At 38.7% G+C, this 19,289-nt stretch overlaps 1 protein-coding gene across 5 annotated transcripts in view; it reads right to left on the bottom strand.

Annotated features, from left to right (window-relative positions):
• Nucleotides 1-19,289, bottom strand: part of SPEN (spen family transcriptional repressor) — a 91,165-nt gene that overhangs the window by 29,648 nt on the left and 42,228 nt on the right. For all 5 annotated transcript variants that reach the window (XM_047792018.1, XM_047792020.1, XM_047792019.1 and 2 more), the window contains one exon: nt 1,689-1,849. In XM_047792018.1, the coding sequence (XP_047647974.1) occupies nt 1,689-1,849 (161 nt within the window). The remainder of the gene's footprint in view (nt 1-1,688; nt 1,850-19,289) is intronic.

Genomic DNA, 19,289 nt, shown 5'->3' with positions numbered 1-19,289 from the left:
CAATATCTCTATGCATAAACCCAGCACGTAGGTTTTATAGGCTATTTTCTCTCTCTCTCTTTTTTTTTTGTCTGTTGTCCTTTTTTAATGCCACACCTGCGGCATACGGAGGTTCCCAGGCTAGGTGTTGAATCGGAGCTGTAGCCACCAGGCTACGCCACAGCCACAGCAACGCCAGATCCAAGCCGCGTCTGCGACCTCAATCACAGTTCACAGCAACACCAGATCCTTAACCCACTAAGCGAGGCCAGGGATTGAACCCACAACCTCATGGTTCCTAGTTGGATTCATTTCTACTGCACCATGACAGGAACTCCAATAGGCTATTTTAATAAATAATACAAATAATTACTGAAATACACTTAGGTAAGAAATATTTAGTTTGGTCTTTGTTGGTCTGACCATCTATTATTACTAATAGTTGCTCACATAGTACTCAATACACTTGATGCAGAAATAACGTATTATGGGCAGTTGTCAATTGAAAATATTGGGAGAGTTCCCGGCGTGTCTCAGTGGTTAATGAATCCAACCAGGAACCATGAGGTTGTGGGTTCGATCTCTGGCCTTGCTCAGTGGGTTAAGGATTCAGTGTTGCCGTGAGCTGTGGTGTAGATCACAGATGTGGCTTGGATCCCATGTTGCTGTGGCTCTGGTGTAGGCGGCAGCAACACCTCCGATTAGACCCCTAGCCTGGGAACCTCCATATGTCGAGGGAGTGGCCCCAGAAAAGGCAAACATACCAAAAAAAAAAAAAGAAAGAAAGAAAATATTGGGAATAAAGACTACAGCAGAGCTTTTAACTATACGTCATTATTCATGACTTTCATTTCAAATGTTAGTATTCTGAAATAGGTATCCAAACATAATTTTTTTGTATTTTTTATCATGATTTTTAATTTCCAAGTTATTTCACAAAGGATTCCAGACCAATATAAATCTTTCTCCTTTTTTTTTGACTTTTTTTGCCATTTTTTGGGCCGCTCCCGCAGCACATGGAGGTTCTCAGGCTAGGGGTCAAATGGGAGCTGTAGCCACCAGCCTACGCCAGAGCCACAGCAACGTAGGATCCAAGCCACATCTGCAACCTACACCACAGCTCACGGCAACGCCGGATCGTTAACCCACTGAGCAAGGCCAGGGATCGAACCCTCAACCTCATGTTCCTAGTTGGATTTGTTAACCACTGCGCCACCACAGGAACTCCAGACCAATATAAATCTAATTAAAAATAGTATTTCCACAATTTCATCATACCGAATTTTCCATAGTATCAAAATATTTAATCCAAAAGGCAGTTTTATTAAAAAATAAACCATGCTTTCTCTGTATAATATACAATTTTTGTGTGTATATGTATATGTATATAATATGCATAATATATGTAAATGTATGTGTATATGATTAAGTATAAATAAAGTAACATGCAATCTTTACATAAATAACAACCTAGAAACTACATGAAGTTATAACCACTTACTTTTTCTGACATGGCATTAAATGTCAATGAACCACAAAAAGAAAAGAAGGGAGACAAAGTTGAAAGACAAGGAGAAAATATTACCAACAGTCAGAATAAGAGAGGGATATATTTAAATAAGTTCTATACAAAGTATAGAATTTAAATCTCTCAGTCACACATTCCCCAATAGTAGCAGAGAGGAAAGCACCGTAACACAAAATTTTACCTGTGGAGCGTACTGGAAGATTCTGAACCTTGATCCCAAAACTTTTGCGGGGCTCATCTTTTTCCAAGGATGAAAGCAACTGCGAAGTGGGCGCCGGGACTGCTGCAGATTGAACTGATCGGGCTGGAGAATCATCGCTTGAACTACTGCTGGAATCAGTACTGCAGAGGGCGAAAAGAAAACTTTAGTGAAAACAATAAACAAACAGAAAATGAGTCGCATAAAAAACTTCTTAAAAACAAGTGGCAATAATTAAAATGTCTAAATTTCAGGTCTGAAACTTCTGGACACCCTTCCTTCTTCTCAACATCTATTTTATCACTCTTACCTTCAGACATGGCAAAAGACAGCAAACACTGGGCTGAGAATGTGGAAGGGAAAGTAACAATCTTTTACCACCAGAGCCACCTAAAGACAAATGTCTCCTGAACAAAATCTGAACATTTTTTTCCAAATGAAATAAGACTAGTAAACACAATTAACAGAGGAGTGAATATATGGGTTTTGGATTCAGAGATATTGACTTGAATTGTGGCTCAGACATACACCATGTATACTTAGACAAGTCACCTGACCTCTTGCTAATAAGCCTGTTTCTACACCTGTAAAATGGAAATAATAATACTACCTATCTCACCGCCTTAAGAATAAAATAACCCACAGGTTTAAAGAGTTTCCGATATGACCACAATCAATAAATGAAGGGGCCCTGCTCTGTGACTATTATTAATACTACTACCGCACCTCATGGGTAAAATTAATTTTTAGGAAAAAAAGTAGATACCTCAAATAATTTCCTGTGTAATTTTGATTTTAAAATTGTTGAAGGACTAATAAAAAATATAAGTTACTTGAGTCTTGTTAGCTTAGGCTCTTTGCAAATAATACGGAAATGAGAGTCAATGAAATTGAATTTCTCTCTTCAATTATTTATTTATTTTTTTGTAGTGCCACATGTGCAGCATATGGAAGTTCCTAGGCTAGGGGTTGAATTGGAGCTGCAGCTGCTGGCCTATGCCACAGCCACAGCAAAGTGGGATCCAAGCCACATCTTCGACCTATACCACAGCTCATAGCAACACCGGATCCTTTAACCCATTGAGCAAGGCCAGGGATCGAACCTGCGTCCTTGTGGATACTAGTGGGGTTCATTACCACTGAGCCACAATGGGAACTCCTCTCTCTTCAAGTTAATACAAACTTCAAAGGAGGAGACAGTTGAGTGGAAAGACAAGGAGAAATTATTACCAACATGGTCAGAATAAGAGAAATATACATTATAATGTTACTATGCCTAAGAACCATGTGAGAAATATAAAATGATCTTTCCAGCACTGCATGTGAAAGATTGTTATGTTTTTAATTTCTCTTATAGCTTTCTCAAAGATATTAATAAAAAGCTATTTACAGGTTCTGGTATTCCCAAGTTTCTGAAATTCTGCTTCACACTCTCCTTACTGTGGAAGTCTTAATCCCTGAAGCAAATAATTCAGGGAGTGGGGGATCCGACGGTTTTTATCATTTGCACTCAGACTACAGCTCTCACATCCAAGATAAACTAGAAACCAGCTAGACGAGTAAGTGAACCTAGGATCTGAGACAAATTTGCTACTGCTTATAAAAAAATAAATACTATAAAAACTAGAATTTACACAGCATTTTTTAACTTTCACATAACGCAAAAGATAAAAACTCTGAGATTATCAAAGTTTTCTGCAGTTAGAAACATAAAAAAATAAACCTATGAGAAAAGGAGACATTTAGGTTACACAATACAAACTACTATGGATAAAAGCCTCAAGAGAGAACCACAAGTCATTACTGCCAGGCCTGCTATAAATGACTGGGTTTCAGTTTTCCCATCAATAAAAATAAATTTTTTTCTAGATGATTGAACAAATTAGTGTTTCTGGTACTAAGTGAATATGACACCATACTTTCATTCAAATTAGAGATAATAAAATTAACTGTCTTTATTACAGAAGGAAAATATGTTTGTTATACTCCAAGCAATATAAGATTATTCACAAGGCCACAAGATGACAACAGTAAGAATATGCATGTGACTTACCAATTTAATTCTAAGGAATCATAAAATAACCATTAGGGAAAATACTACCAATATTACATACAGCAAAATTCCTTAGAAGTAGTGGGTAAAGAAGTAAATATGGGCAATAGCAGAATTTCTGGGTACTAAAATAACGAGCTAATAAAAAAAGTTCTATTTAAGGCCTTATTTTTATAATGCAGAGGAAGGAGATCAATAGCAACAATGATTTTAAAGAACAGGAGTTCCTGTCGTGGCTCAGTGGTAACAAACCTGACTAATATCCATGAGGACTTGTATCCCTGGCCTTTCTCAGTGGTTAAGGATCTGGTGCAGCCATGAGCTGTGATGTAGGCTGCAGACACAGCTTGGATCCTGAGTTGCTGTGGTGCAGGCCGGCAGCTACAGCTCTGATTCCACCCCTAGCCTAGGAACTTCCATGTGCCTCGGGTGCAACCCTTTAAAAAAAAAAAAAAAAAGGGCACAAAACAGTGATAAGAATTAAATTTGTTATAAATGCCATCACACTTTTGGTGAATTCCCTATTGGCCTATTAGCACATCAATTATGAAACAAGATGTAAAGTTTAACTGGCAGAAATACCTGCTAACATATTTGAAGTGATAACTAAAAAGGAAAGTTTTAATAAGTTGTGAAAAGATAAAACAACGTAACTTTTGAATTCACATTTGTACAGAGACACCCAAAAACTTTTCAGTTCTATAAACTGAAAGAAAACCCTAACACCCAGAATATCTGTGTCAAGTTTAACTTTATGCTTTTTTTTTTTTTTAAGGGCACACCTGAGGGCACATGGAGCTTCCTAGGCTAGAGGATGAATCAGAGCTATAGCTGCCAGGCTATGCCAGAGCCACAGCAACGCAGGATCAGACCCACGTCTGTGACCTACACCACAGCTCATGGTAATGCCAGATATTTAACCCACTGATCAAGGCAAGAGATCGACCAGCATTCTCCTGGATACTAGTTGGGTTCATTACCACTGAGCCACAACAGGAACTCCTCAAATTTAACTTTAAGAAATTCTTATTTTTAGGAGCTCCCGTCGTGGCTTAGCGGAAACGAATCTGACTAGCATTCATGAGGACGCAGGTTCGATCCCTGGCCTCATTCAGTGGGCTAAGGATCCGGCATTGCTGTGAGCTGTGATATAGGTCATGGGTGTGGCTCAGATCTGGCATTGCTGTGCCTGTGGTATAGGCTGGGAGCTAAAGCTCTGATTCAACCCCTAGGCTGGGAACCTCTGCATGCCACAGGTGTGGCTCTAAAAAGACACACACAAAAAATTATTATTTTTATAATTTTGTTAAAACTGAAGAATTGTAACAGTTTATCAAAACTTACGCAGTATAGTATTTCATTTTTGAAAGCCAAAAAGAGTTAATTAGAAGCTTTCTAATTTAAATTGTCTTAAAGTGGTAGTAATGGTACATCAACTAATAACTTTAATAAAGTGGATAAATTTACCTGCCACAATAGGCATGTGAACAGATGCTAATTATTAGCGAAATGAAAACAAAAACTACAATGACCTCTTTTTTTTTTTTTTTTTGGTCACTTAGGGCTACATCTGAGGCATATGGAGGTTCCCAGGCTAGGGATCCAATTGGAACTACAGTCACTGGCCTACGCCAGAGCCACAGCAACGCCAGGTCTGAGCTGCATCTGCAACCTACACCACCGCTCACGGCAACGCTGTATCCTTAATCCCCTGAGCAAGGCCAGGGATCGATCCCGTATCCTCATGGATGCTAGTGGGGTTTGCTAACCGCTGAGCCACGAAGGGAACTCCCACAAAGTACAATGAGATACCATGTCACAATAGTCAGAATGGCCACTATCAAAAAATCTACAAATAATAAATGCTGGAGAGGGTGTGGAGAAAAGGAAACTGTCCCACAGTGTTGGTAGGAATGTAAACTGGTGCAGCCACTATGGAAAACAGCATAGAGGTTCCTTAGAAAACTAAAAACAGAATTGCCATATGATCCAACAATCCCACTCCTGGGCATATATCCAGAAAAAAACTGTAATTCAAAAAGATACATACACCCCAATGTTCACAGCAGCACTATTCACAATAGCCAAGACATGGAAGCAACCTAAATGTCCACTGTCACAAAAACGGATAAAGAAGATGTGGTACAAATGTAAAGTGGAATATTATTCAGCCATAAAAAGAAATAACGCCCCTGCAGTAACATGGCTGGACCTAGAGATTATCATACTAAATGAAGTGAGACAGAGAAAGACAAACATCATATGGTATCACTTATATGTGGAATCTTTTTAAAAAATGATACAAATGAACTTATTTACACAACAGAAACAGACTCACAGATTTTGAAAACAAACTTATGGTTACCAAAGAGAAAACTGTGGGGAGAGTTTAGGAGTTTGGGATTAACATATACACACTATTATATATAAAACACCCAACAAGGATCTACTGTATAGAATAGAGAACTCTACTCAATATTCTGTCATAACCTATATAGGAAAAGAATCTGAAAAAGAATGGGTATAGTATATGTATAACTGAATCACTTTGCTGTACGCCTGAGACTAATAAAACATAGTAAATCAACCACACTCCAGTGAAATCATCTTAAAATAAAAATAAAAAGGAGTTCCCGTCATGGCTCGGTAGAAACAAATCTTACTAGCATCCATGAGGATGCAGGTTCGATCCCAGGCCTCACTCAGTGGGTTAAGGATCCGGCATTGCCCTGAGCTATGGTGTAGGTCACAGATGAGGCTCAGATCTCCCATTGCTGTGGCTGTGGTATAGGCTGGCAGCTACAGCTCTGATTCAACCCCTAGCCTGGGAACTGCCATATGCCATGGGTGTGGTATAAAAATACAAAAGACAAAAATTAATTAATTAATTTGCCTGGGAATATCACTATTACTTTTTCAACATTATTTAAAGTTCTAAATGGTAAAGAACTTGAAATAAATTCAATTTAAAGGAAATCTAATTATACTTTTCCTGAGCATGTATGACAATTAAGGCTGTGCTTATAATTTTTAAATTAAGATTACTAAGAAAACTAAGAAGCAGATCTGATCAAAATTCCCATAATGGAGAAATACAATAAGCAATGGGTTACATAACGATTCTTGATAAGCAAACACAATAATAGGATGCCAGGATTCTCTTAAACCAAATTATGGTGTCAAATAAGCAACCATTACCATTCAAACAGCCACTTTATACACAAAACTACAGTGAGCATTTGAATCTTAACACTGAAAATATCAAGGCACTGACTATGCTATTTATAAGATGACTCCAAGCTAAATACGTTTGCACACAAGAGTAACATCCAATAACTGACTTCTACATATATATCCCTACATTATTTGTAAACACTTGATTATGAATATTATGCATCTATTTGACCAAATTAACTTGAGAGATAGAACAAAAGTGTGGCATAAATAGATTTTTTTTTTTTGTCTTTTAGGGCCTCAACCACGGCACATGGAGGTTCCCAGGCTAGGGGTTGAATTGGAGCTACAGCTGCTGGCCAATGCCACAGCCATGCCAGATCCGAGACACGTTTGCAAACTACACCACAGCTCACAGCAACACCGGATCCTTAACCCACTGAGCGAGGCCAGGGATCAAATCCGCATCCTCATGGATACTAGTCAAGATTCGTTTCAGCTCAGCCACAACGGGAACTCTTTTTTTTCTTTTTTTCTCTTTTTGGTCTTTTTAGGGCTGCACTTGCAGCATATGGAGGTTTCCCAAGCTAGGGGTCAAATCAGAACTGCATCTGCCGGCCTACACCACAGCCATGCCAGATCCAAGCTACATCTGTGATCTACACTGCAGCTCATGGCAATGCTGGATCCTGAACCTGTATCCTCACAGATACTAGTTGGGTTTGTTAACACTGAGCCACAACAGTAACTCCAAAAATAGATTTTTTAAAAAGGAGCAATTTAGGAGTTCCCATTGTGCTTCAGTAGATTAAGAACCTGAATAGCATCCATGAGGATGCGGGTTCAATCCCCAGACACGCTTATCGGGCTAAGGATACCGTGCTGCCGAGAGCTTATGGTGCAGGTCACAGACCCAGCTCCAATTTGGTTTTGCTGTGGCTGTGGCAGAGGCCAGAGGCTACAGCTCCAATTAGACCTTTGGCCTAGGAACGTCCAAATAAATAAATAATAAAAGGAGCAATTTTTAAGTGACTAAAAAAATTTTGCAGTTAAACGAATTAAGAGGGCCCATTTGCTAAATGTAAACATATCTCAAGTGACAATCTTCTAACAATCTCTCCTCTTCCATTAGGTAGCTAATAATTTCTTCTCTATATATAATCAATATACAAACTTGAGTAAAGAGGGACAAGACGCAAAATGCAGACTTTCCATTAGGCTTGGGCAATTCAAAATAGGCCCAGTGTCCTTTGCATTTCCATTAAGTGAAAGGGAAAAATCATCTAATTTCTTAAATGGAATGTATCACCATACCAGGTAATAATCCCTCCAGATCCAATTTTTCACAGGTCCAAATTTTCAAGATGATCTTATCTTTACAGTGCAGCAGTTCTCTACATGTGGTCTGAGCAATTGGGTAGGCCTCTAAGATCATTTTGGAGGTCTGTTAAATCCTTCCTATTTCAATTACATATGTGTGTGCGGCCACATTCTCTTCATTATACTTCACATACAAAAAAAAAATTATAATCAATGCAAATACAGAGAATCTAGCTATAACATTAAACTAGACATTAAAGTTTGCCAAAAGATAAACAATGCCACTCATCTCACTACTTTTTGTTTTAAAAGACAGCTATACCACACCAGCTAGAAAGCTAAAATTAAAACTGATTATGGGAGTTCCCGTCGTGGCGCAGTGGTTAACGAATCCGACTACGAACCATGAGGTTGCGGGTTCGGTCCCTGCCCTTGCTCAATGGGTTAACGATCCGGCGTTGCCATGAGCTGTGGTGTAGGTTGCAGATGCGGCTCGGATCCAGCATTGCTGTGGCTCTGGCGTAGGCCGGTGGCTACAGCTCCGATTCGACCCCTAGCCTGGGAACCTCCATATGCCGCAGGAGCGGCCCAAGAAATAGCAACAACAACAACAACAAAAAAGACAAAAGACAAAAAAAAAAAAAAACTGATTATGGAGCTTCCTTGCCAGAAGCAGACAACATCTTAAGGTAGATGGCTCTTCCAAGATCTTGGATGAAGATCTTTATATTCAATATGAAAACTTTATTCCTTTTGCCTTTTCATCACTTGCTTTTTCTCTCTGTAAATACACAGGAAGACAATGCTCCTAACTCTGGCGAAAACCACTAAATCTACCACAAAGGCCATAGAGGCATAGCCAAAGTCCCTAGAATTTCTTGCCAATGGGGTTTGGGATGATATGATCACTGTAGATTGCTTACTGGCAAAACAAGCCATTAAGTCTATACCATAGCAAATACCTCCTACTGTACCTGGATCAAAACCTCCAGTATGGAGCAAATACAGGAAATTAATGAACACGCCACTTGACTTAAAACAGGTAGATGTCCTTTCAAGGACATTCTTTGATTTATCTTATACCAACCTGTTTGGTTCATAGGGAACCCTAAGGAGCTTAATCAGTCTCTTTCTATTGGTATTATTATAATTCCCTGGTGGGCTTGTTCTCTCAAGGGTCCTAAATTCATGTTTTAAGGGTCTTAAATTCAGCAGTACATCAGATGGTTTCACTGTACTTGGAGAGATATAAGATAAACAATGAGATGAAGAACAGCCCCCCCAAAAAAAATTCTTCCACAGACCAGACATAACCTATGAGTTTCACAAGACAAAAAGAATATAACGAGCTGATGGTCACCAAGAGCGGCACTAACACCAAATTCCTAGTTAAACTCTCATGTATGAGAAGAAAACAAAAAGGGGGGAGTTGATAAACAAGGAGACCTCTGTAAGCAAATCAAAACCTAAGCCTATAAATGCCTCAAAGTTAAGAAATCAAACCTAAGGACAACCAATAACAAATAGCCAATTAGTCTTTTCCAAATAAGGCAAATACTGAAGCTATAACTGATCAAATAATTGTTCTGCTTTGCATCTGTCTTTCCTCTATAAAAGTATGTCCCACCTCTTGGTGGAGTGCTCCTAACCATTTCCAACTTGGCACTGCCCAATTCAAATAGAATTTTGCTCAAATAAACTATTGAAATTTAAAAGGAAAGAAAAAAATCAAAGTTATATCAGATTAATTAATAAAATTTTCAATTTAAAAGATTAAATTTCTAATATGACAAGTGACAAAATAAACGAAAGCTCAATAATTTAAGATTGTAAAACGGTCCTGAGTCCAGAAAGTTTAAACAAAACTAAAAGCAAAATACCCACTAGTTATGTGATTCCAATTCCATTTTCAGCTCTCCTTCTGATACAATCTGGATTAAGCCTCTGGTTCTTTTTTTTTTTTTTTTTTTTCAGGGCCTCACCTGTGGCATATGCAAATTCCCAGGCTAGGGGTTGAATCGGAACTGCAGCTGCCAGCCTATGCCACAGGCACACGGGATCTGAGCCAAGTGAATGACCTATACTTCAGCTCACAGCAACAACAGATGAGCAAGGCTAGGGATCAAAGCTGCATCCAAATGGGTACTAGTCAGGTTCTTAACCTGCTGAGCCACAATGGCAACTCTGGCTTTTTTTTATAAGAAAATCATAAAGGACATACTCAACTGCTCAGTCTGGTAAGGTACCCTACCTCGTTTTGCCTCCCTAAACTTTAATTTCACTAATGGATTACCAGACCTCATCACCTTCAAAGGTCCTGCTAACTCTACAGTTCTATGGCTCTCTACCTACCTCCAAACTTTCCAGCTCTCAAATACATACAAGATAAAGTCCATATTGTTCAACAAGGAAGAGGGGACCTTTTCCAACTTGGTCACAAACCTTCTAGTTGCTCCTGCTCATTTTCTCATCACTCACTTATTCTACCCACTAATGATCTAATTACCTGAGTATTATACCAGTTTCTAATCATGGGCATCCCCCTTTTTTTTTTTATTAGATATAAGATATAACCCTAATCCTTCAATTTCTTTTATGTAAATAGTGATAATACCACTGGTGAGGGGCTGTGGTGAGGATTTAATGAGTTAGTGATTATATAGTACTTAGCACTCTGTCTAGCACACAGCAATCATGAGAGCTCTTGTCCATACCCATTTTTATTGAAGACACCTGTTCCTCCTGGCCTGCCCTGCCTTCAAGAATTAGCTAGCTCCAAGTTAACCTCCAGCTCTGCAACTGTTGACATTCCTACCCCACCCCATAATAATCACTGTTTTTTCTTTTTTTTCCCCTGTTTTTACAAGCCACACCTGTAGCATATGGATGTTCCCAGCTAGGGGTCCAATCAGAGAGGCAGCTGTAGGCCTATGCCGCAGCCACAACAGATCCGAGCCTCATCTGCGGACCTATCCCGTAGCTTGTGACACCACTAGATCCTTAAGCCACTGAGCAAGGCCAGGGATCAAATCCACATCCTCACAGAAACAATGTCGGATCCTGAACCTGCTGAGCCACAAGAGGAACTCCAAGCATTCATCAGTTTGTTAATGTGTATTTTTAAGCCTACAATGTCTACCTCGAACCTCTTCAGTCTGTATTATGATTCATTTACCAGCTTCTTGAAAGTCTAAGATTGGATTCATCTTTCTAAACAGAGCCTAGCATGATGCACAGTAAGTAATGGATGTGCCTCCAAGAAAATACTGATTTGAATTATGTAAGCAACTGAAATTAATGCCTAAGAAAGTACACCAAGCCCAATAAAATGAAGGTATTACCTACATTCAGTATCTAAGAGTGAAATGAAAATTTCTGATAAAATATTACTTTGTTGGAAACTACAAAGTGTTTCTTCTTTAATGTTTCATTATTTATTCAAGAAAAATAATGGCTATTCTATCCAAGATCCTAGAGTTCTGACACATTAATAACTTGACTGAAAAATCACTGGTAGGTCTCTTGTGGCTCAGCTGGTTAAGGATTTGGCATTGTCACTGTGGCATCTCCAGTCACTACTATGGGGAATGTTCAACCCCTGGCCCAGGAACTTCCATATGCTGCAGGTACAGCCATAAAATAAAATAAAGTAAAATAAAACAAAATAAAATAATTCACTGGTAACTATGAAAAAAAAACTCTTCATGGATCCTGTCATTTAGAACTTTGTAGTTTTTTGTTTTCGTTTTTTCTTTGTCTTTTGTCTTTTTAGGGCCGAACCCGCAGCATGTGGAGGTTCCAGGCTAGGGGTCTAATCGGAGCCACAGCTGCTGGGCTACAACACAGCCACAGCAACACCAGATCTGAGCCTCATCTGTAACCTACAACACAGCTCATGGCAACGCCAGATCCTTAACCAACCAAGCAAAGCCAGGGATTAAACCTGCAACCTCATGACAGGAACTCCTGTAGATGATTTTTTTTAAATAAACATTTTCTGGGATGAAAACACAATCATAATTAAAACACACGAAACAATGCTTTAAATATCTATCAAAGTCCAGATTCTATTTCATTCATAAACCCTGTAATTGTGAATACCTATATAGCTCTCAGCTCAGGGCAATTCTGGCCTCCAAGGGACATTTCTGGATGTCGCAATTGTGGATAGGGGTGAAGCTTACTGCTATTTAGTGGGTAGAGGCCAGGGATGCTGCTAAACATCCTATAGTGCACAGGATAGTCCCCATAACAAAGAACTATCCGACCTCAAATGTGAAGTAGTACCAAGGTTGAGAAACCCTGGCCTACATTACTTCTTTAACTGCTTTCCTATCTTCTGAAAATCCAATATGCTAATTTTAAGCTGCAAGCCAAATGTGGGATCCTTAAAGTGACTGTTCTTCCTTGTTACTAATATATCACTTCATAAAAATCTTCTAATAATGCTAAAATTTACAGAAAAAAAAGGTCAACTTCTAAAAATTAGACTGAGAGGAAGCTGGGATTTGAAACATGCTGAAGTCACTCAATTTTGAAAAACATGACAAAAATGAAAACCCCAAATAGCTTTTTACAATACTTGCAGAAAAAACTTTTATAATTATGAAAAACAAATGGGAGAAATATACAGTATTGCTACCATTATTCTAGTAAGGTTTACATCAATGAAAACTATTCCATTTATGTCAAAAATGGCTTCTCAGCTCAATAGTTTTCTTTACCCTAAGTGTAGGAACTTAAATGGTAGTTTAGTACAAAATTAGACTTCTCCCCACCAAAGTTACCATGGTCAGAAGAAATTCGTAAAACTTATGGGCAGAGCTTCCAGGCCTGCCCACTTGTATCTCTCACAAGTGTCCTATCTTAATAAATCCATTTCCTGCCTATCAAAAAAAAAAAAAACCAAAAAACCTTCTATCGTGCACAAAGAGCTTAATGGGGCACTGACGATGCCAGATCCTTAACCTGCTGAACCACCAGGGAACTCCTCATAGCCCATTTAATAGCCAAAAGGGGGAAGCAACCCAAGTGTCTAGCAACAGATGACTGGATAAACAAAACTTTGTATCTACATACAATGGAATATTACTCGGCCCTTAAAAGGAAGAAAATTCTGACTTAGGCTAAAACTTGGGCAAATCTTGAGGACATTATGCTAAGTGAAATAAGCCAGTCGCAGAAGGATAAATATTGTATGACTCAGTTTTTATGAGGTATCTAGAGTAGTCAAATTCACAGAGAGAAAGAATGCTAGCGTTGCCAGAGGCTGGGGAAGAGGAGAACAGGAAGTTGTTTAATGGAAAGATTAAATAAAGGTTCTAGAGATGAAGAGTGATCATGGCTGCACAACAAGGTTTGAGTGTACTTAATGCCACTAAACTGTACACTTAAAAATGGATAAAATGGTAAATTTTATGGGTTTTTTTTTTTTACACCACAACTCACAGCAACACCAGATCCTTAACCCACTGAGCAAGGCCAGGGATCGAACCCGCATCCGCATGGATACTAGTCGAGTTCGTAACCCACTGAGCCACAGTGGAAACTCCCAAATATTCTGTGACTTCAATTCACACACACACACACAAATATGATCTAAGAAGTAAAGTACGAAAAGAACTGTTCTCTTTGTTCCTTAGAAAAAGATGAGAGATTCCGAACCAGTTAACGTAAAAGGCCAGGGATCAAACCTGAATCCTCATGGACACATTATAGAGTATTACAAGATATTAAATGCTGTTCCCTATGCTACTCAGTAGGTTCTTATTGTTTATCTGTTAATCCCAAACTCCTCTAATTTATCCCTCCCCCTCCCTTTTCCCTTTTGTAACCATAAGTTTGTTTTCTGTCTGTGAGTCTATCTGTTTTGTAAATAAGTTCATCTGTATCATTTTTAGATTCTACATATAAGTGATATTGTAGGATATTTGTCTTTCTCTGTCTGACTTCACTTAGCATGATAATCTCTAGGGCCATCCATGTTGCTGCAAGTGGTGTTATTTCATTCTTTTTTATGGATAATATTCCAGCACATAGGTGTGCGTGCGTGGGGGTGTGTGTGTGTATAGAAATTTCCTCTTAATAGACACAGGTAGAAACAGAAAGAGAACCATAACCCACCAGCAGCAATTTTTCTTTTTACTGAAGTTAGTTTTTATTGCTGATATAAAAACTAATGATTTGGAGTTCCCGTCGTGGCGCAGTGGTTAACGAATCTGACTAGGAACCATGAAGTTGCAGGTTCGATCCCTGGTCTTGCTCAGTGGGTTAAGGATCCAGCGTTGCCATGAGCTGTGGTGTAGGTTGCAGATGTGGCTTGGATCCCATGCTGCTGTGGCTCTGGCATAAGCTAGCGGCTATAGCTCCGATTAGACTCCTAGCCTGGGAACCTCCATAAGCTGCGGGAGCGGCCCTAGAAAAGGCAAAAAGACAACAACAACAACAAAATTAATGATTTATTTCCTAATGATTTTTAAGTGTAACAGGAAATCTAGACCTCCAAAAATTAACTTTTCTCTTTTTTTTTGTTTTTTAGGGCCACACTTGCAGAACATGGAAGTTCCCAGGCTAGGGGTCAAATTGGAGCTGAAGCTGCTGGCCTACAAGCACAGCCACAGAAATGCTAGATCTGAACCATGTCTGTGATCTATATATACCACAGCTCATGGCAATGCTGGATCTTTTTCTTTCACTTCTTAGGGCCGCACCTACAGCATATGGAAGTTCCCAGGCTAGAGGCACTGAATTGGAGCTACAGCTGCCAGCCTACACCATAGCCACAGCAACACTGGATCTGAGCCACATCTGTGACTTACACCACAGCTCATAGCAATGTCAGATTCTGGACCCACAGAGCGAGGCCAGGGATTGAACCTGCATCCTCATGGATCCTAGTAGGGTTCAATACTCCTGAGCCTCAAGAACTCCAGAAATTAACTTTTCTTGAGTTCTAGTTTCCATCTAGCCTTGACCTATGAGCATCTATAAATATCAAGCATGTCTAAACCTTAGACAAGTACTAGCTCCACTTGATAGGTAGATTAAATAGGTTTAGTGTTCATGGTCACTACAGTGGTAAACTCAGCCACGGTAATTAAAGTAACTAGTTTTGGAGTTCCCGGCGTGGCCCAGTGGAAATGAATCCTTACTAGGAACCATGATTGATTGCGGGTTCAATCCCAGCCTTGATCAGTAGGTTAAAGATCCGGCATTGCTGTGAGCTGTGGTATAGGTTGAATACGCAGATTGGATCTGATGTTGCTGTGACGTAGGCCAGCATCTGTAGCTCCAACTGAACCCCCAGCCTGGGAACCTCCATATGCCGTGGGTGCGGCTCTAAAAAGTAAAAAAATAAAAAATAAAATTAAAAAATAATAAAAAAATTGGGAGTTCCTGCTTTAAAAAAAAAAACCAGCTAATTTTACTTTTCTCCCTATTCTAAAGCCCAAAAGTCTATATAATGAAAGAAAAAAGAAACTCATTAAAGACTGGTTTTTAAAGAGTACCTTATTTCGGCAGAAAATACTGTTTAAAATTGAGCTTAAGTATGCTTTGCGTGGTTAGCTTCATCACAAAAAATTAACTACAAGTAACTCTTCGGGATGCAATTACAGCTGCAAGTTACATTTTTTTTGTCTTTTGTCTTTTTTTTTGTTGTTGTTGTTGCTATTTCTTGGGCCGCTCCCGTGGCATATGGAGGTTCCCAGGCTAGGGGTTGAATCGGAGCTGTAGCCACTGGCCTACGCCAGAGCCACAGCAACTCGGGATCCGAGCCGCGTCTGCAACCTACACCACAACTCACAGCAACACCGGATCGTTAACCCACTGAGCAAGGGCAAGGACCGAACCCGCAACCTCATGGTTCCTAGTCGGATTCGTTAACCACTGCGCCACGACGGGAACTCCCTGCAAGTTACATTTTTAAGCTTACTACTAATTTTGAGTCGAATTAAATTAAAAGGAATATGGAAAGAGTTAATCCATAAAATGACCTCTGCATAATTAAAGGTCCCTACCCTCCCCCCAAAAAAACCCTGAAAGAATATTACTCAGTCTTAAAAAGGAAGAAAATTCTGACATTTGTTACAAAACTGATGGATCTCTAAAGCACTGTGTTAAGTTAAATAAGCCAAACACAAAAGGATAAATAACATATATTGCATTCACATGAGGTAACTGGAATGGACAAATTCATAGACAGAATGTAGAATGGTGGCTACCAAGGGCTGGGGAAGAGAAGAAAGGGAAGTTATTGTTTAACAGTTACAACGTTTCAGTTTGGGAAGACTTAAAAGTTCTGGAGATAACTGGTGGTAACAGTTGTACAACAAAGCAAATATATTCAATGCCACTGAATTGTGCACCTAAAAATGGTTAATATGGTAATTTATGTTACATATATTTTACCACAATTTTTTTTTAATTGAAAGCTTACAAGTTTGGGCATTTAAAAAATAATGTGGTTGTTTTAGTACAAAATTCATAGTAGATACAGTGAAAAAATTATTTTTCTACATATTCTCACTGTGTCCAAAACACAGACCTTACTCTAGGGCCAAGAGTGCTTTTAGCTTAAATTCCAAAGAGCCTAGGCCTGCAGAGTCATCAAATTCTTGGCAATCCAGAAAACCTGCTACTTAAGTAAAGCAAAAAGCATCAAACATGCATGTGCCCTAGAAGTAATAAGTAAGTACAACACGCCTGCCCAAGGAAGAAGAAATCCTTCTGCATGTTAGCAAAGCCCTTTGAACACCCATGGGACACTTCATTCAAGGGACACACTGAGGAAAAATCTAAACTGTTTAACAGTGGGGTTTTCTTATTTCCTTAACCACACAAAGTATATAAAACTAGATATATTTCTTATATGAACAACTAAATGGCATAAACGGTCTCAGATCAAGTGAAACCATTCTGGGGTTTGCTTTTTTTTTTTAATCCAAATGCTGTATGCAGCCTTTACCAAAACCAAAAGTAAATATGAACTCTGGGTTTTGCAGACTTTCCAATTTAACTTTGGTACTAATCACATCTTCTTCCTATACAGAATAAAAAAGAAGTTTGCTGTTCTATTAAGGCAGTTCCAGATTCAAGAGGCTAGAAAGGCACCTAACTGTCCACCTAGAAGCCTAAAGCCATCCACTGTTTGATGCACTTGTTTATTTATAAATGACTTCAAATTACCAAGAAACTCCAGCTTGAAGTCCTGCTTAAACAACTCCTCTGCAGTTTCTTCCAGTAGAAACAAACACAAAGCTATAGTTCAAATGGCTCCAACCACCATGACACAGCACAATGAGGAGGCCAGTCTGCCCTCCCTGCCCCTCCCACAATCGAAAATAACATTCAAAGAATCATAGAACTCTGCCCCTCCCCCCCAGTTTTGGTTACATAAATCATGCCTAGAAGCAACACAAGTATCTATTAAATGTGTGTCTTATTCTAATTCCAACACCAAAATTCCATGTTATTAGACACATTTTACACTTCTATTGATTAGCCATCACTTAAAAACTACCTTCAGGAATTCCCTTCATGGTGCAGCAGAAACGAATCCGTCTAGGAACCATGAGGTTGCAGGTTCCATCCCTGGCCTCACTCAGTGGGTTAAGGATTGGCATGGCCGTGAGCTGTGGTGTAGGTCACAGACTCGGATCGAATCTGATATTGCTGTGGCTGTGAGTAGGCCGGCAGCTACAGATCAGATTCAACCCCTACCCTGGGAACCTCCATATGCTGCATATGTGGCTATAAAAAGAAAAAAAAAAAAATCTTCAGATTATGATTTGGGGTTTTCTTTAATTAAAAAAAAAAAAAAACACTCTGGTTAAGATGACTTGATTTTCTTCTTGGGGGATCAAACTAATTTATTTAGGTTTACCTAGCAAAGTTTTTCAACAGCTGAAACATTCCTTTGGCCACTCTAAAAATCCACATGCATTTTAATATTGTAGCCTGACTGATACCAAATATGTTAAAGACACAATATGCAAGTAGTTCCGTCTATATTTTAAGCTTAAAAGTCCCAAGAGCCTTTTCCATTAATCCATAATTTCAATGAGAACTGAAGTCTTGAGAACTAATAAAAATAATGGATTCTAATTCTTTAAACAAAATGAAAAGCACTAAATGGATGCACAAATTACTTCATGACATTCTATAGTGATAGAACTCATTTGTAGAACTGTGCTGTCCAACAGACATTTAATAGAAGCCAAAAATGTAATTAAAAATTTTTAAGTAGCCACTTTGAAAAGAATGTGACATTTAATACTTTAGTTAATGTAATATATTCAAAATATTATTTCAGCATGCAGTGAACATAAAAACTAAATACTTTTTTGCTCTAACTTCAAAATTCTGTATTTTTAAAAATAGTTCTGAGATATAATTTCATACCATAAGAGTGATCCATTTAAAAGTTACAACTGTTGTAAACTATAAATAAAATCTATTCAGATGGCCAACAAGCACATGAAAAAATGCTCAATATCATGTTTATTAGAGAAATGCAAATCAAAACTACTATGAGGTACCTACCACCTCATACCAGTCAGAATGGCCATCATTAATAAGTCTGCAAATAAATGCTGGAGAGGGTATGGAGAAAAGGGAACCCTCCACCCACCTGCACTGTTGGTGAGAATATAAACTGGTAGAACCACTATGGAAAACAGTATAGATGTATCTTAGAAAACTATATATAGAACTACCATATGACCCAGCAATCCCACTCCTGGGCATATATCCGGACAAAACTTTCCTTGAAAAAGACACATGCACCATATGTTCATTGTAGCACTATTCACAATAGCCAAGACATGGAAACAACCTAAATGTCCATCGACAGATGAATGGATTAAGAAGATATGGTATATGTACACAATGGAATACTACTCAGCCATAAAAAAGAACAAAATAATGCCATCTGCAGCAACATGGATGGAACTAGAGACTCTCATACTGAGTGAGGTCAGAAAGACAAATACCATCTGATATCACTTATATCTGGAATCTAATACATGGCACAAATG

This window comes from Phacochoerus africanus, chromosome 8 (genome assembly GCF_016906955.1).
Source record: "Phacochoerus africanus isolate WHEZ1 chromosome 8, ROS_Pafr_v1, whole genome shotgun sequence".
In the NCBI taxonomy this organism is placed as follows: domain Eukaryota; kingdom Metazoa; phylum Chordata; class Mammalia; order Artiodactyla; family Suidae; genus Phacochoerus; species Phacochoerus africanus.
This window is presented reverse-complemented; position numbering and strand designations above follow the sequence as displayed.